Here is a 20,058-nt window from a genome sequence, read left to right as displayed (position 1 = left end):
ATACACCATCATGAAGTGTACGTCTGCGTGTGTTGTTAAGAAGATCAAATGTCTCTCGCTTTACTCTACATGTGCTCGACTGAGGTCATCTTCAGTGCAGACATGAACAGTAGGGATGCTTTACTGGAACTTTACATTAGGCTTGTGTGTTCAATGTCAGCGTCATGATTCTCACGCTGGGTGGGGGGGTTGTATTTTGTCATGGTTGTGTTAATTTAATAGGCCGGCGTTTGGCTCTGGAGTGCTTTAACATAATTACAGCTGAAAATGGTTCTTATCAGAGCGAGCTCAGCTGGAGAGAAAGTCCTGAAGAACTCAAATCTCAAATCATATAGAAATGACTCATGTAGAGATGACATTTTTATTCTTTTAAATGGGATGTGTAATGGCGTTTCATGCATTCTGACTTCTTTACAATGTACAATTTACAAACGTGCTCTCTTCTCATGCTTGACACCGTCAAGTATGATGTAGTATTTCTGTGCTCAATACACTCCATTTCTGAAATTTTTGATTGAACATTCGTAACAAATTTTCTTAGTCCCTAATTGTTAGACCCACACATCAACCGACGAGTGATAGGAAGACCTGCCTACCGTCAAGATTGGCTGCGCCGTGGGCCTGCAGCTGCAGCTTGTTACTCTTGCAATAGTGAGAAAAGTTGAGGTGTGTCTGTTTGTTCCAGGATCTCAGTGATGGATGTTATATAAACGGTGGATATAACGCTGGATTAGGAGACAGTTTGAAACTGATAGATGATGGACATGAGTCAAACTGAGTCATGTGTCTGTGTTTGGTTGGCCCCCCATTTGTTGGCGTCGTATGTTTTTGGAAAAAATCGTACAGCTGTATCTGTCTTTTATATGAAAAAATCTACGGATATTTGAAGTGTGCAATACTATTCTGTCAGTACTCAAGAATAACATGTGAAATGCAAAAATGCAGAAACTGTCTGAGTTATGGCCACTTTAATGGCTCAACACATAAAATGCAAACTTTGAAAAACAGCTTTGAAAAAGCACATGTGTAAACTGTGTAGATTGTGACATCGTGTACTTGTGTTTGAGTTTATATTTAACCGAATCCATCAAGAAAAAATATTTTTCTCAATCTTGATCGTTCATAATTCACCTCTCTGCAGAAGAAAGCATACAACACGGTATGTGTACTGCATAGTGCGCTTCCTTACAAAGTCACATCACAACTACACGTGTGACGTGCACACTACAGTGTTTCCAGTCATAAGTGTGAACTAAATCAATCATGAATCAGTGTGTATCTCTGCAGATATGAGCACGTTTCTCCATATGCAGATGTAATGGATCTGTGAGCGAACGCACGCTTCGTGTTAATGATCTGGCAGCTCCAGCGGCCCACCGCATGTCACAACACGTCATAAAGCCGACGCACGGCCCTGTCTGAACTTATCACGCTACCAATTAGCCTGAATAAAGTGACGGTGTGAAAAGGGCAGCGGGTCGTGTTAGCGTCTGTAAACGGATCTTTAATTCTGGGTGTTTTCTCTCTCTCTCTCATCCCGCAGGTCTCCACAGAATGGAGCGAGAATGAGCAGCGAGCGGCCGACCGTGAAGCATGAACTGCAGACTCATTGTAGTCACTTACTGCCTGTTTATATGGGAACATATAACAGTTCAGTCCAACCGTCAGGAGCCATCGGCCAATGAGCAGCATGTTAGTCGACAGTTTGACTGGCTTATCTCAGACCGCGGCCCCTTCCATCACTCCAAGGGCTACCTGTCCTTCATGGAGAGATTTCGCCAAGGATTCACCACCCGATATAAAATCTACAGGTGAGTCGAGTCAACTTTCCTCATGCGATGCTGCGCTGGCTGGGCGGGAAACCGTCACCGAACACTGAAAGACATCACAAATAGAAAGAGAGTTGAAGTGTTTGCAAAAGATCGGATCCGTGTGGATTCATCTCTTATTTTAAAGTTCTCTGTATGTTGAGGGTGCTTTATAGTCTTACACAAACCTGACGGTCGTGTGTGTCTGTGAAGAGGTCTGATCAAAGCTTTCTTTCTTTTACTTCATCGTACAAATCATGCGTCACAGAAGACATACGACATGTGAGGAAGTTTCTGGATGTAAGTAATAGAATGTAAGTGAGTGATGTTGGAGAATAGAGCTCTTCAGACGAGATTCTGCATCTGTGGTGTAGGGTGTCTTTAAAATGCTCTTACAGGATAAAAGCCGGAGTATAGAGGACACTTACAATAGTTCTTTATATGCACGATGCATTAAAGAGACGTGTGACCGCTCGCTCTAATGCTCCGAACATCTTCAATGAAGCGCACACAGAGTTCTGCTTTAACCTTGTGCGAGGTCACCGATGTGTGGCTTCAGGTTAGATTCTGAATAAGATATTAGTAAAACATCAGACATATCAAACACGCCATTCATTATTACAGATGCTGAACAATTCAATTGTGTTCCTATTTGATTAAACATGACATTAGCATGTTTTAAAGGTGTGATGTATTTATACTAGAGCAATGAGAACTCTCTTGAAACACACTGAAGGTAGAGAGAGAGACGTAGAAAACACATTTAAATGCAACACATGTGAAGTCTGTGATATATTTTAGAATATATTCTTTCCTGATAGAATATCTTTCATTACCTGTCAGCATCACAGACAGTGACATAAATCACCTCCTGCGCTCTCTCTCTTATCATAAAATCAGCAGCTAGCGTGTGTTTCTATGTGAAAAATAACTTTCAAAACATTACATTTCCTTTGCAGATGCACTAAGCATCACAATTACCCCACGTGTCCTTGTGATGTGAGACATCAATCCCACAATGCAATAGGGCAGATCAGTTTATTACAATCATTTTGAAAAGCGCTACACAGATTCATCAAATTAAACATTTGACCGGTTGTTTGTGTGTGATGTGTATATGTTAAGCTGACTGTATGTCAGAGCAGTGGATTTAACATCACGAGCTTCAGTACGCAGAACACATGGCTTTAGATCAGGTGTTGATCATCACCACTATAATGTGTCTCTGACCTTCAGCGGTTTCTGAATGTGATGAGAGTTCTGCTATTCAAACATGAAGGATGAGAAACATAATCATCACATCTTCATTTACAGACACGTTTATGAGCATAATTACAGCAATTTCAGCTTTACAGCCCAAACACTGACCGTTCAGTTTTCTCTGACCAAGTGCTCACACCATCATTGCCCAGACACTCAACCATCTCTCTCTCTCTCTCTCTCTCTCTCTCTCTCTCTCTCTCTCTCTCTGCAATTATGAAATCTCATCAGGAGAAAAAAGCAGGAAGAGATCTTTGTGTTGTGGCTTTGTTTAAGTCTTTGGTGTGGTTGTGAAATACACGTATTATAACCACATTAATAATCTCCTCTTCTTTAATTGGAGATGGTGTGTTAAGGAAGCACTGGTTATAGTGGATGATGATGAAGGACTGATTTTTAATTGGTAGTTGGCATTCATGGAAAAAAAAAAATCTATATATACTGTATAAAATATATATGTATATTATTCGGGAGTATTTTATGATAACTAATTGTATATGTGTATGTGTAAATGTTTTTTGGTGTAAATGCTTTTTAATAATTAAGGAAAGAAGAGAAAAAAAGCTTTTAAAATAAAAGGTTTTGTAAATGTGATTCACTGAGGCATGCTCTAAACGCAGTGAGCTGCCGACCCGCAGCAGACAGCCTTCTAAATCATCATGTGCTCTCTGCAGAAGCTGCTGGATAACATATACCTGCATTCATCCAAAAGAACAGACAAATCCTCCTACGTGAAAAATACTGCAGTGCACTTTAACGTGTATATAATATCATATTTTATAATGATTATACTCCAGAGATGTACTGGTGTACGTAGTATATTACCTATAGTATATTGATCAACTGTAGTAAAGACTCTTGTTTGTTTCGATGTGAGCCAATAAAAGAAATACAGAAAACTAACACAATAAAACATGATTTTTGCGAGATCGAGCGTCGTAACTCGTCGTCGTTTTTCAACGGCTCTGGTGCATTATTTGAACATGGATAACACAAATAAGTGATAAAAGAAGAAGAAAAACCCTGTTGTACATTTATATTTCTACCACATTACAGCTCAAATACACTACAGGGTTAAGAATTGTTGTAACCGTGCACTGCAGTAGATACTCTAGAATACTACATTATGTATTATTATTATATAAGGCAATCCCAGAATGCATTGCCACAAGTGAAGTGGAAAAATGTAGGATGCATGTGAAATGTATATAGATTGAATAATTCAGACGCTGGAGTGATGTGCTGAGCGTTCAGAATCAGACCCGTATGACATTCATTTGAGTTCAGACGCTGAATCTGCAAAACCATCGTCTGATTTCCATCATCCAGTACACAACAAACACACACGACCATAGACACCAATGAAACGAGATCAGCATATCACCAGAGAAATGTGGAAGCAAAGCAAAGCATTCTGTGCGTGTTTGTATGCATGGAAAACATTCTTGATGAGGGAAAGTCCTGCTGAGAAAACCATCTGTACCGCTCAACACTTGCTGAGGTTTGGAAGAAAATCTGATGTCTGCTTTTTATCGGGTGCCGTCGAGCGCTTACACAGCATTCTCTCTCGCGTCGTCTACTTTCAACAGATCCGGCGGTGAGAATGAGCGTCTGTTCTCCAGACCCGCTCTCGTCTTCACATTTACTGTGATCATCGGTGAATGTGCCGGCGTTTCTGACACTGTTGTCAAGCGACGGCTTTAAAGTGTCTGAAGAGTCGAGACCACGCATGTGTGTGTGTAAGTGTGTCCTGGAGGAAATGTGTGACGTGTCTGAACATCGTTCTCTATATTAGTCTCTATATCCTCAAGTCTCTTTGCATAGTAAATCTCCTCAGATTTGACAGACACACAAACCCGCAGCTTGACTCAGATGTTCAGCCCGAGCGAGCGAGCGAGTGAGCGACAGACAGACTTCATCTGGGTTTCATCTGAACACTCTCTTGCTTGTGTTTTGTTTAGATGCGTTTGCTGTCGTCTATGTTTGTTTTCTTTTGTCTCTTTCCTCTCCGTCCGTCCTGCTCGGTGTTTGACTTCTCCAGTCTTTTATCCTTTTGTCTCTACAGACTAGTAGTTTATTGTTTCTCCTGCGCTGTGTGATGTAGATCTGTAATCCCACTGCTGTCTGTCTCATACTTAAAGGGATATTTCACAGGCAAAAATTCTCCATGATTTACTCATCCTCAAGGTATGCTTAGTGAACATGACTTTCTTCTTGAAGAATAATGCATTCGGAGTTATAATACCACGTTTCCTTTTACTTCCAAGCGGTAGAATGGGAGTGAATGGGCGTTGACTTTTTGAAGCTCCAAAAAGTGCATTGATCAAAGTATGCTCTGTGGTCTTCACAAAGGTCTTCTGAAGCAAATAACACAGGCGAGTCGTATGTTAAAGCATAGGAATAACGGAAGCTAGACATTAATGTTATATTTCTCTTAAACAAACGCATTGATTCGCTTCAGAAGACCTTTGTCAAGCCGTTCTTTGATCGATGGATGCACTTTTTTGGAAGCCCATTCACTACCACCTTCAGTGAACACAGCAGAAGATATTTTGAGAAATGTCTCGGTGGTTTTGTGTGTTTATACAATGGAAGTCAATGGAGTTCAGTGTGGTTTTATGATCAACATTCTTCAAAATATCTTCTGTTGTGTTCTGAAGAATAAAGAAACTCATACAGGTTTGACATGACACAAGCAAATAAAGACATTAGTTTCATTTTGGGGCAAACTGTCCCTGCAGTAAAATACCATAATTTGCTCGTTGTAGCGTAATCTTCACACCTGTAAATGAATGTATATATTTATAATTCACCCAAATATATTAAAATACTCCCAAAGTGAAAAAGTAATTATTTGTTTATGACACGTGTCATATTTTCAATGGAATCTTCATTGATATAGTGCTTGAAATGCGTTCAGCGCCGGGCAGAGACGTGGGCACATTGGCACGGCGACGTGGCGGCTGCACGTGTTCCCCAACAGAAGGAAGCATCACATTTAGCCATCAATGCAAGATATCACCTTACTTGTGACAAGACAATTAAATTCCGCATCAACACTGAGTGGAATTCAGTGCACTTCTCATTAAAAATTTAATCAGAAAATCTGCAGTCACATCTGTCTGACATCTGCAGGGCTGTCACGGGAGCCGGGAAGCCTCATCCATCACCTGTCAGGAATCTGAAGAAAACACTCATTTCTGTCTGTTTACAGCTGGAGTTCATGATGTGTGGAGTTAGTCCGTCTGTCACATCCTCTTCTGTGTGTTGAATCACGTCATCGGATATCATTATATCACCACAAATATCTCGTGTCCAGCAGGATATTCTCAATATGATTCTTGGTTCAGTGCGGGACACTCGACGGCTCACAAAATGTAAGATGTATAGATGTTCAAATAGCTGATGTAACCACAGAGGAAGTGTTGGTGTTCTTGGTGCATTTGATAATGTTATACAAATAAAGTCACTTGTTTTCGTTGTCGATCCGTCAAAGTCGTGTAATAAAAACAGAAGAAGCTACAAAAGAATCTTCCAACAACACAGCCAATGTAAATGACACGTTAATGTGTCCTACATGTACAAGCGCTAACATCACATCTCCATGCGTTCATGATGTGAACGTCCTGTACCCTTAAAGAACTAAAAGCTGTTGTGAATTCAAACACGAGAGACCAATGGAAAATGATTCAGACTCACTTGTAAATGACTCTCCACTGGCTCTGTTGGCATCAGTTCAGTTGTGTTGGAGAAACATGAAAAGAATTACAGCTGAATGATCATTTATCTGCACGATTAATGGCTTCTAAAAACGTCTGACTTTTAATGTGATAGTGCTCCATTTGTGTATTGAATGACTAAAGACTTTCCTGAACTACAAGCCCTTATAAAGTCCCACAGCTTCATTTCCTTCAAATGAGCTTTTTTCTTCTTCCTACAGTACATGGTCACATTAAAACTTCTCTGCAAATACATTTCATGTTAAGCCCATTGCACATTGAGTCCAAAATTTCCGCACGTTAAAAAATAAATATGACCTTGCGTTGTGTCAATCACGTTTACACACTGCCTCCGTTATGTCGCCCGTCATAAAAACATTCGGACTGGGTTTGATTTTCTGCGTTTTTGCATCCGTAGCAAACGTTTTGAGTGGCGTTTTGACAAATCAGAAACACAAACCAGCGCCAAATACAAAAACACACACACACACACGCACACACGTTTAAAGCCAAGTATCTATATTCGACTTGTATTTGCTTATTCAACACCCATGTCATCTAAGAGAAGTATAAGGAGAAAAAACGTGATGTCTGCGCTGTGGTTCTCGGAGTCGCACAGAAAGCTCGCTGCAGTGTTTAAAGTCCCGTTTACACATTCCACAGACGAACTGAAGCTGATGTTTTTGTTATTTTCCTGTTTCTCCGTGTTTTATCTTTAACCGGCTGATTGTGTCATGTAGTTTGCCTTTACCTTTGATATATGCTTTAGTTTTTAGTCTGTACAGCGCTGTCGCTCATGTTCTTCTCAGACAATGGAAATCTCCTGTCTGTTGTTAGATCTGTATTCAGCGGTGGTTAAACTTGGCGCAGTGATATTGAAATGTAATTCGGTGGACAGATCTGGAACTACTTCATAGGTGTGCGTTTAACTACATTTACATTTACATTTAGTCATTTGGCAGACGCTTTTATCCAAAGCGACTTACAGATGAGGAAACATTGGAAGCAATTATGTTTCATTAACTGAAACATGATGCACACCCGTGGAACGTCGTCAGCCAATCAGAATGAAGCATTCAACCGGCCCGTGGTATAAGATAATCTAAACAAGAAGTGAAAGAAACTTACATGCATTCAGCCAAATAATTTGCTGATAATAAAGTTGATTTAAATGAAGTGTACCGTTACCATGGAGACAACAGCATCAGTGATATGAAAAAGAGTAGGCTGAATGTCAAGATAAATGTCACGTGTGAAGAATATATGACTTGTCAGAGCAGTGGCCACGCTCATGTTGATTCATGTGTTTTTATAGAGTGAGTGTGAGTTCTTCTTTATTTTGACAGCGGGTGATATTCCTCAGAGGGATGTTTGTCTTTTTGAATTATCTATGGTCACTGATGCTCATTTGTTAAGGCTTTAAGCTTTTACACGTTTTCATCATTCCCTCTCTCTCTTTCTCTCTTTCTCTTTTCAGGCGCATTGTTGGCACGTTGCTATTTTGAGGAACTGAAAATAGACTGCGCCATAGACCAACTGAAACCTTTTAAGTTATTTAAAGAGCGCAGAAGGCCCGATTCATATTTCGCCTCTAAAACCGTGCGGAAATGCACTCGGTTCTCCCTTTTCTCCAAAGCGCCTGGACTTTGCGCTCTTCTGGCGTCTTTCATCGCTAAACAACCATGAGCCATGATAGCCGTTGAGACGAGGAGGTATAAACAAAGGATATATGGATTACATGCACTGAAATGTGAATCGGGCCTTGGTAGAAAATGCGATTAGAATGTAAAATATTATTATTGTGTACATAAAGATACAAATCCAGCTTGTCCTGTAGATGGTCTGCTTGCGCGTGAGGTTAAAGCATGTAAATAGGAGCACTACTGGTTCTTAAAGGGAACGAGTCTCTGATTGGTTTACTGCACATTATGCCCATAAAACACCCATTACTCATTAAGAGAATCCAGACAATCGTTTAGATCATGTGCTCGGGCGCACCGACCGGTTTCCCACCGTTAAACTAGCAGAAGTGGATTCGGACATGAGTGAACCTGCACGTGTGCTTCAGACAATGCGCTCAGATCATTAAAACAGGGCCCAGAGTTGTCAAATTCTCATCATTTCGAAGAAAGTCATCTTACATGTGTAAAAGGAAGTTAAGCCAAGAATGAAAATGAGTTTTATTCTTCTTCAGAACACAACAGAAGATATTTTGAAGAATGTTGATCATCAAACAAACACTGAACTCCATTGACTTCCATTGTATGAACACAAAACCACTGACACATTTCTCTAAATATCTTCTGTTGTGTTCCACTGAAGAAAGACTCACATACAGATTTACAAACACATGAGGGGAATGAGGGGAAATGATCCTTTCATTTTCTGCAGAAATCATATCTTGCAAATTCTTCAAAATTCCCAAATCAGGATGGATTTACTCGAGATGCAAAATGGCATTAGAAATGAACCCAAATAAAAAATGATAAAACTTAGATATTTTTCCTGTTTTAGGCATTAATTTATTCCCAATTAATTATGAAAAATAAACCAGTTTTTAATTGAACTAAACAGATTTTTCTTAACTTGATATTGTTTTCTTGTTTTAAGCATAAACTTAATTCTGTGTGTCACTGGCTACGGTTTTAATATAGTCCCGTCAAATGCAAAACAACGGTATGTGGACATATTTTATGATTATTCGGCACTGCGATGAATCCTATAGAAATATGAATGAAACGGCGGAAGTTGATTCTGAGTGAAGATACAGAGCAGAGACTGTCCTCATTCACATTCAATGTATAAGCAAAAGATGAAAGTGGAGTCTCCCACCTTTTGCTCTTTGTGTTCAATGTCATCGGGTCTGAATCAACCTGAGGGCGTGAAAATGACTTTTTACTTTTGGGCTGAACTTCTTCTTTGAAGCTCTGTGTAGCTGTTGCTGAACCCAAGGTTTTGGTTGCAAGTGGGACTTTGTAACACCAGAAGTGTTGTTGTGTACAGAATCATAGCGTCTCCCCGGGAGCGTCTCTACAGAGTGAGATTAAACGCTAGCTTAATGCCGGACAATAGCCGCCCGCTCAGCAACAAGCAAATCTGCACGTCTCTAATGACCTGAGCGGTCCGACTCATTCTGTGAGCCGGGGGGCTGCTGTTAAAATGTTCAGCTTAGCCAGAAAGGTCACGATCACTTTGAGAAAGATGAAGAATCGCGTATCAACAATTACTGGCCCAAAGGCGCCTTAGCAGAGAATAATTAAATGGCTTTAGTTCAGTAATCTGTTTTGACACATCACTGTTGACTGCTCACTTGTGGTAAACTCGCCTCACGAGAACCATTACATGCTGGAGGTTCAGCCGCGATGTTTTGAGCTCACAGTGTTTAAATTTTACTGTTTGCATTTAAAAAACACACGAGATAACAGACAAATAAGATTACCGAAATTCAGAACTGCCCCCAGTGGCCAATGCTGGAAGAACCACGAAACGCAAAACACGAGCCCTAATAAAAGACTTCCGCGGAACGGAAATGTCACATGCCGGAATGTGAAGGGATGTGACGTCTAGGGCACAGCGGACATCACACAAAACTCAAGCAGACCAGCCGACCGGACGAAACCGGATGCTTTAGGATCCGTCAGCTGGACGCTGTTATAACTGAGATTTCAATCAGTGAAATGAAATTCTGTCACTTTTAATCCTCTTCACTTCCAGGAATTTCTCTCAACACTACATGTGCGGGAATTACTCTACACATAAGTCAATCTCCTCTGAGCTCCGTTACATGACACACAAAATCATTTCCACTTTCCATCTGTTTATTACAGCATAACAAAAAACTACAGACACAATGAAAGTGTAACTACAAACAGTCAGATGTGTTGAGCTGAGATCAAAACAATGTCACAATTCAAACATGATCCTGAAAAATGTATAAGGGTTTAATTCCTTCATGCAAAATATAAGTTCATCATTTTATCTTTTGATTTAGGATTGAACTAAAAGCAAAACCGTTTGTGTGGGATTCATCATGTTTATATACTGTATATGCTCTTCAGATTACCTGTTGCTTTAGAAAGGCGTTTGGAGGGCATCCGGCGACGCTTCAGTTCTTATTGTTCTTCCATCGCTGCTTTACAGCCTGTGGATGAGAAATCCAATATAAATGCAAATCTGTCTATTAATGCACTTTAAAGTCTGCAAGCGTCTAATGTAATCAAAGCAAAAATGACCATTTTTATGCTAAATTAAAATATTTATGAGAGTGGCAATCTGTGCGTTGATCAGGTGTGAGAAAGACTCAGGTTAGACTGACACAAATATCAAGTGTGAATATACAGTATGAAGAGAGTTTGTGCTGGAGACACATGAGAGAAGCGTTTATAAGAGCTTCAGAGTGCCAAGTGAGCTCCAGGAACACAGGAAAAGTATTTGATGATATTACTGTTTTAATCAGATGAAATGTGGTTACAATCCTCATATACTGGAGTTACTGTTAGATCTCATGCTAAGAATGAATAGCATACAATCTACAGTATGAAATGTAATGGGAAACTAGAGTTTGGTAAATAATTGAAATAGGTTTTTATGAGAGAGATCTCATATTACCCATGTCCCCATTTGCCCTCTGAGAGGAGACCTCTGAAAGAACTTCTGTGAGCACAGGAGTGTGTTGGAAAGGCTAGTGAGTCTGTGAGAGGAGAACAGGAGGTCTGTGAGAGGAGAAGAGGAGGTCTGTGAGAGGAGGTCTGTGAGAGGAGAACAGGAGGTCTGTGAGAGGAGAAGAGGAGGTCTGTGAGAGGAGAACAGGAGGTCTGTGAGAGGAGAAGAGGAGGTCTGTGAGAGGAGAACAGGAGGTCTGTGAGAGGAGAACAGGAGGTCTGTGAGAGGAGAAGAGGAGGTCTGTGAGAGGAGGAGAGGAGGTCTGTGAGAGGAGAACAGGAGGTCTGTGAGAGGAGAACAGGAGGTCTGTGAGAGGAGGTCTGTGAGAGGAGCTGAGGAGGTATGTGAGAGGAGAACAGGAGGTCTGTGAGAGGAGGTCTGTGAGCGGAGGTCTGTGAGAGGAGAAGAGATGGTCTGTTAGAGGAGAACAGGAGGTCTGTGAGAGGAGGTCTGTGAGAGGAGAACAGGAGGTCTGTGAGAGGAGGTCTGTGAGAGGAGAAGAGGAGGTCTGTGAGAGGAGAACAGGAGGTCTGTGAGAGGAGAACAGGAGGTCTGTGAGAGGAGGTCTGTGAGAGGAGAAGAGGAGGTCTGTGAGAGGAGAACAGGAGGTCTGTGAGAGGAGGTCTGTGAGCGGAGGTCTGTGAGAGGAGAAGAGATGGTCTGTTAGAGGAGAACAGGAGGTCTGTGAGAGGAGGTCTGTGAGAGGAGAACAGGAGGTCTGTGAGAGGAGGTCTGTGAGAGGAGAACAGGAGGTCTGTGAGAGGAGGTCTGAGAGCGGAGGTCTGTGAGAGGAGAAGAGATGGTCTGTTAGAGGAGAACAGGAGGTCTGTGAGAGGAGGTCTGTGAGAGGAGAACAGGAGGTCTGTGAGAGGAGGTCTGAGAGCGGAGGTCTGTGAGAGGAGAAGAGATGGTCTGTTAGAGGAGAACAGGAGGTCTGTGAGAGGAGGTCTGTGAGAGGAGAACAGGAGGTCTGTGAGAGGAGGTCTGTGAGAGGAGAACAGGAGGTCTGTGAGAGGAGGTCTGAGAGCGGAGGTCTGTGAGAGGAGAAGAGATGGTCTGTTAGAGGAGAACAGGAGGTCTGTGAGAGGAGGTCTGTGAGAGGAGAAGAGGAGGTCTGTGAGAGGAGAACAGGAGGTCTGTGAGAGGAGGTCTGTGAGCGGAGGTCTGTGAGAGGAGAAGAGGAGGTCTGTGAGAGGAGAACAGGAGGTCTGTGAGAGGAGAACAGGAGGTCTGTGAGAGGAGAAGAGGAGGTCTGTGAGAGGAGAAGAGGAGGTCTGTGAGAGGAGAAGAGGAGGTCTGTGAGAGGAGAACAGGAGGTCTGTGAGAGGAGAACAGGAGGTCTGTGAGAGGAGAAGAGATGGTCTGTGAGAGGAGAACAGGAGGTCTGTGAGAGGAGAACAGGAGGTCTGTGAGAGGAGAAGAGGAGGTCTGTGAGAGGAGAACAGGAGGTCTGTGAGAGGAGAACAGGAGGTCTGTGAGAGGAGAAGAGGAGGTCTGTGAGAGGAGAAGAGGAGGTCTGTGAGAGGAGAAGAGATGGTCTGTGAGAGGAGAACAGGAGGTCTGTGAGAGGAGAAGAGATGGTCTGTGAGAGGAGAACAGGAGGTCTGTGAGAGGAGAACAGGAGGTCTGTGAGAGGAGAAGAGGAGGTCTGTGAGAGGAGAACAGGAGGTCTGTGAGAGGAGAACAGGAGGTCTGTGAGAGGAGAAGAGGAGGTCTGTGAGAGGAGAAGAGGAGGTCTGTGAGAGGAGAAGAGATGGTCTGTGAGAGGAGAACAGGAGGTCTGTGAGAGGAGAACAGGAGGTCTGTGAGAGGAGAAGAGATGGTCTGTGAGAGGAGAACAGGAGGTCTGTGAGAGGAGAACAGGAGGTCTGTGAGAGGAGAAGAGATGGTCTGTGAGAGGAGAACAGGAGGTCTGTGAGAGGAGAACAGGAGGTCTGTGAGAGGAGAAGAGGAGGTCTGTGAGAGGAGAACAGGAGGTCTGTGAGAGGAGAAGAGATGGTCTGTGAGAGGAGAACAGGAGGTCTGTGAGAGGAGAACAGGAGGTCTGTGAGAGGAGAAGAGATGGTCTGTGAGAGGAGAACAGGAGGTCTGTGAGAGGAGAAGAGGAGGTCTGTGAGAGGAGAAGAGGAGGTCTGTGAGAGGAGAAGAGATGGTCTGTGAGAGGAGAACAGGAGGTCTGTGAGAGGAGAACAGGAGGTCTGTGAGAGGAGAAGAGATGGTCTGTGAGAGGAGAACAGGAGGTCTGTGAGAGGAGAACAGGAGGTCTGTGAGAGGAGAAGAGATGGTCTGTGAGAGGAGAACAGGAGGTCTGTGAGAGGAGAACAGGAGGTCTGTGAGCGGAGGCCTCTTTCATGATGTCTCATGCTGTGCTGTAATAACTGCTTCCAGAAATAAACTGATGCGAGAGGTGCAGACTGTCACTTGACTTCCTGTATGGAAGCAGCATATAATAACATGTGTAATAATGATCATGTTCATACACCACTCAGATGTGATTCGGTTACGATCCTCAGACACATTTTTTGGTATCCAAGTCCAATTTACAGCGTTTTTTAAAACTCTTCATGCTCAATGTCTCAATGCACTTTAAGTGTCTACTGAACATATTCATTCATGTTTCGCAGAGTTAGCTAAAGGCCAGATGACTAAAACATACAATAAATTATTTCTCTGTAAAGATTCACATCTTACAAGTGTTCAGGCGTGAATAAAAGAATCAACCTATAAAGCTCTCCCCTCTCTCTCTCTCTCTCTCTCTCTCTCTCTCACACGTTCATACACACACTCATTTAAATGAACCTGTACAAAAAAAGATTTAATTGATCCATTCCCTCTTGGCATCTTAGGCCTTATTTGTATTTCAGTTAATCAGTTTTTTTAATTTCATTTGTTTTATTATTGTGTACATTTATTTTGCTCAAATCTATTTCTGTCACACTAACAGAGTTTCTCATTTTTGTGCTAGATTAATGACTGCAGAAACTGTAAACCCTGTGGTCATCGTGTCATGTGGGGTTAAATTGTTGTATTTAAAGTCCCAGTGAAACAGTGCCTCTTTTTTCATGAAATATAAATAGTTAACTCCTCCCCTTCAACTGCATTTTCTGATTTTACATTTAGATTATGAGGACACACAGATTTGTAAAAAGAGAATGACTCACATTGATCATTTATTTACATTAAACACTGCAAGGTTTCATGAATAAAAGCCATTGTCATATTTTATTTCACTGAGACTTTAAAGACATTTATTGTACACCTAAAAATATAAACTGATTGTTGAACACAATCTCATTTTTAAATGTGAGTCACAAGACAATCGAGATATAAAGTTATTATGATTTAGTGTGGGTTTGATTAGGTTCCTATATTGATATAATGCAAAATCAATTGAAAACAAACATGGTTTCTTGTCAGAAGACATTTAATACACTTGAATCATGGATGTTTGTGATTTAGAAAGCTTTGACTCCAATGTAAGAAGAAAACATGATGCCTGTTTGTGTTCAACCCAATAACGTCTTATACTACATCATTCAAGCAAGAAAATCCGACATAAATTATATGTAAGTATTTTAGTTTTCAGGCTTCTTGTATTTGAAAGCTACAGCGTTTGTAATTTACCTTTTACCTGACTCAGATAGCAAACTGCTGTTCATTTTATTCTCTTAAATCTTTATCCTGGCCCAGATTTTCAATACTCAGTTTGGAGTGCGGCGCAAAGCCGATATTTTGCAGTCTAAATGAAAACGTCCAGATATCGATCTGAGACACAATGGCGTCACGTGACGGGCTGATATATTCAGAGTCGCGGCCTATCTCAGGCTTTTGTTTTAAGTCGGAGACAAATCTTTTGTGCGAGTGTGTGTGTGTGTGGATGATCCTGCAGTAATGAGATGGAGCAGAGGTGCTCGATTCAGATGCAGCAGATAGAGGCGGCTGTGAGGAGAATGTGTAATGGACAGACACACTTTCACGTGGAACGGCTCGAGACGGGCTAGACAGGAAGACTGAAAGGTCACAGTCAAGGTGAGATGTAATCAGAGAGACTTTCTGTCTGTCTAACACGCAGTGAGCATGAGAAGTGCCCTAATCAGTGTGCAACACTCCCCCTCGCTCTCACATCTGGTCAACATCATCAGAGAACGATAAAAACATTCATCAAAATCAACAAGGCTTCATTTAAGCCTCTTCACCTTTTCATGAGACACAATAACAGAATGAAAGTCAGTCGGTCTCCTTTTAAGAAAAATCACATGACGTGTCACGTGATCACGCCATCAGATCTTCAGCAGATGGATTTAAAAAGCACTGTTAACCCTTTATAATAACCTTTCATTCATTAGCAACAGTAAAGGGATTAGAAACTATCATGAACGATCAATATATTGAATTATATTTGTTAATAATAATTCAAATTAACTAATGTAACAAACACAGCTTTTGATTTCAAAAAGTGAATGTTGAACATTAACCAAGATTAATAAATGCTGTAGAAGTTAAATGTTAGGTCATTCTAACTAATGTTATCATACCAAATCTGTCTGAACACTTTACATTTAGGTACCCTTTATAAAGCATTTATAAATGTGATCATTAATGATAAATTTGTCATTTACAAATGCATTATGAAGCAGTCTAGTGAAGTACCTGCCAAATAGTGAGCCATGTTTAACTCACGTGTTATAAATGCTTAATAAATGTATTTATTCATCATTTATTTGATTGATTATTATCTTGATGTTGTTTGTAATATAGTCTGTCTGGACACTGAAGGGTGTTGTGTTGTTTTTCTTACACCTGCTCACTATTTGGCAGGTATTTCATTAGAATCCCCCTTTTTATTCATGCATTTATAACTGCTTTATAAAGCATTTGTTAACGACTTATTAATCATTAATACTTCATAAAGGGTACCTTAATGTTAAGTGTTACTGAAAATATTCACTCTTAAAAGGAAACTTTATATAATTAATAGGCTATCTGTCTTGGCAGCACACATTATTATCACGTATACTGACGGTATCGAGTTTTATGATCTCGTGTGAATATTTCATTTCACGCAGAACCCGCAGCCCACCGCTGTCTCACAGCGAGAAATCAACATCTGATTCAGGGAGCCAAATGATGTCACATTGCTCTCGAACCCCAGATAATCATCCGGCACGATGGGATTAGTTAATTACCGTCAGGAAGAGCTGGCAATTAGTGGAGAAATGGAGCTGGAAGACGTGTCAGGGTTAAGCACTGCCTAAACCACTGAGTGGGCTGATACTGCAGTCTCTGGGGAGTTTATTCACAGCACTTCTGCAAAAAAAGAGAAAGGAAAGAAAGATGCTCTGATAAGGGAAGAAGCCATTGTTTTTAAATCACTGAATCTGGAAGAGCTGTGAATGGTTGGCTCTTAGAATTAAAGTAGGGAGATGTTAGGAGAGGAAAAATGCCTTTTAACATTATTCACACAACAGTAGTTCACTTGTGTTCAATTTTTGTTTAAGGTCTTAATGGTACAAATATATCACGTCCCGCTCGGTCTCTGCAAAAATATGAACCGTAAATCAAGCGGAGATCACAGATGTGCACGGAAAGGTGGGATTTTATCTCTAATTTACATTTATTAAATACTGCACGATAAAAGATTAAAAGTTCACAAGGGAAGCTTATAATAATGTATTAATTGAGCTGTACGACTTTACATAAAACATTATTTTGACAAAAAAGCAGTTTTATGTTTCAAACAGACGCTAAACTTACAGATTGCAGCTTTACTCATGTGATGACTTTAAGATTCATCTTGACTGTGAAACTCCTTTTCAGATCTGAATAGTTAAATTGATGATGAGGGCTGTTATTTCTGTTTTACTTCTCGCCTCCGCACAAGCTAGTTTGATGGTTATTATTTCACGTAACTGTGAATGGACGAGGTGCATGAGCAGATGTGTTTGTGTGGATGAGGAGATGAGCGGCTCTGGCTTTATAACAGATCAAATGCTGTGGAATAGACGGGCAGGATGTGTTCTGAACTTTACCTTTATATGCTCAATAAAAGTAATGTAGTTACTAGTAACCACTGTTATGCACAAAATCATGCTCATATGCAACAGTGACACTTATAATTGAATTAGAAATGATCCATGAAATCTAAAGCGAGTCTCACGACCGAACTTATGAATGACACGCCATTTTAAAAAAGGGTCAGCGGGCTCATTCAGAGATTTGAATCTATGATGAGGTAAAATACGAATGCTTTATCTCATGAATAAGTTCCTCAGTTGCAGGTTAAATGCTCGTGCTTTCTGCAGAATGACGTCATCACCACCACACATCACATCTGTGTGAATAGATACATCAACACATAAGAACAGTAACGTTAATCCTCACAACTGTGGGAAAGTGCAGTGGAGTGTTTGGTGAATACGCAAATCACATTCCGAGTGGGAGCTGATGAGCAGACGAAGAGTTTCCTCTGAGGTGTCAGGCGCATTTGTCTTGTCATTCTGAGAAACAGCATGGGAATTAAGCTATCCGCCACAGAAGCCATAGTTCCACCGTGGCATTTTACTTTTTATTATTCTTTTACTACAATAAAACCATGGCACATTTTCGTAATGGCCAACGAGCCGCTGACCACGCACGTGCGTCCTGCACCTGCTGCGTGATGGAGAGGAAACATTCATTAGATTAGATTCAACTTTATTGTCATTGCACATATACAAGTACAGTGTAAGGAAATGTAGTTTAGGTCTAACCAGAAGTGCAGTTAGCAAGTGCAGGATATACAGTTAGAATAAATACAGAATACAATATGAGGAAAATATGATACTGTGGGCATGGACTATGAATATACTTTACAGTAGGAATGTTCTATGAAAGTATGACAGTAGGTATATACTATGAACAATATATACATAGTACATACCTACTGTCTTATTTTCATCTTTCATTAGCTGCGATCAAGACACCTCGGAATTGGGATATTTCCCACCACAAATGCAGAAGTAACATTAAAAGTATTTAGTAACATAAAATTACATTACATTAATGTTATTACTGATTTAGTTGCATTAAAACATTTAGTAGGTAGTATCTCGAAACATGAAAAAAAGGGTTTGAGAGTATGTGAAGGCATCATTACACCTGACGGGACAGGTGTGACGGACGGATTCAATGTGGACAAAATGTTTCATTATAATAATAAGTTCTAATGCGTTTCTAATGTCGTTGGTCGTGTCGACATGGTGTAAGTAAGACAGTCTTGTGCCAACTGTGTGGAAAACATCGCAGAAACAAGAATGACCGAGGGGTAATGATGAAGGACTGAGGTAAGTTGCCTTGGAAACATGAGTGATTGCGGTTGCTTTGATGTTCTGCGGTTGCATTGTTTAGCGCGGTTTTTATCATGTTGCTGTGCTGTTATTTATGGGTTTTGAGTTTTCAACATCTTCTATGAGCGTGTTGATGCAACAGTTCATGAATGTAAGTGTATTGAGATTTGTTTTTGTAAGCTTAGAAAAGCTGCACACCCGCATGACAAAATACTTGAATATATTGTAGTAAGCCGTAGTAAACTGAAGTAAACAAGTGTGTTCTCAATCATACTAAACTATACTGTAGTATAAAATATAGAGTCATATTAAAATCAGAGTTGGACCTCAGATTAATATAGTTTATACTCACTGATGTGGATGATGTGATGTGTCTGGCTGTTGTGCGATGATGTGTAGTAGGGTTGTACTTTTATGACGTTGTTGTGTTAAATAAAATAAATCAGAAGATTAAACAGAAAACATGTTTCTGAGAATCTGTTCCATACTGTGGAAAAAATATCTTCACCAATCTGATAGATCTGAATAAAAGGAGGAAACATCAATTGTCTAGTTCTTCACTTTTATCCACTACTGTACACTTTAGAGTTACCAAGCCCTCTAACACAGCCCTTGAATTGATGTTCAAATGAAAACTATCAGAAATGACATTGAAAGTGAGTTTTTTTTCAGATGAGCCAGAGAAATAGATGAATTTTCCTCTTTCGACTGTTCCATCAGTACAGCATGCACAGGATTGTTGGATGTCACATTTATTCTGGCTTCAGAAATCATCCAGATGAAAGCATCTTATTAGACGGGTGGTTACACAAACATTGGATTCGGACGTGCCTTCATGATGGCTTTCTACCCAAATTGCCTCAGAGGTGCCATTTTTCAGGTTTCTGTAGGACTTACCCACATGGGCCTTAGCGTGAGTTGAAACACATTTCCTTTCCATCACATTTAAATACTCACCTCTCTTCTGGAGGTTCTGTGGCATTTAAAAATGGCCTGTGTCATTTCTTTTCCATTAAACCACAATACAAAAATCAGCACTTTCCCGGGTCTTGGCTGCATTTGAGCGCTTTGAGCAGGATGAAAATGAGGCTAGAAAGCATGTCACAGAAATAAATGCATCGATTTTCAAACCTGCTTTCACAGCGGCTGTTTTGTATGTTTAAGGGCCGTGGATGGTGCGCTAGGCCTGTATTTGTGCCGGAGTGATTTATCATATATGGCTTTAGTTTGACCAGACCAATGGTTATGAAACGCTGCACTTTAAATCTGTGCTTCCAGAGGAAC

The 20,058-nt window shown here is 40.8% G+C and overlaps 1 protein-coding gene across 1 annotated transcript in view; it reads left to right on the top strand.

Moving 5' to 3' along the window:
- Positions 1-1,593: 1,593 nt before the first annotated feature.
- LOC306903361 (BMP/retinoic acid-inducible neural-specific protein 1-like) overlaps positions 1,594-20,058 on the top strand; it is a gene marked incomplete at both ends in the record, with an annotated part of 35,309 nt that continues 16,844 nt past the window's right edge. The window contains one exon of the mRNA XM_079472463.1: positions 1,594-1,811. Coding sequence (XP_079328589.1) covers positions 1,594-1,811 — 218 coding nt within the window. The remainder of the gene's footprint in view (positions 1,812-20,058) is intronic.

This window comes from Barbatula barbatula (genome assembly GCF_947034865.1).
Source record: "Barbatula barbatula genome assembly, chromosome: 2".
Lineage (NCBI taxonomy): Eukaryota > Metazoa > Chordata > Actinopteri > Cypriniformes > Nemacheilidae > Barbatula > Barbatula barbatula.
This window is presented reverse-complemented; position numbering and strand designations above follow the sequence as displayed.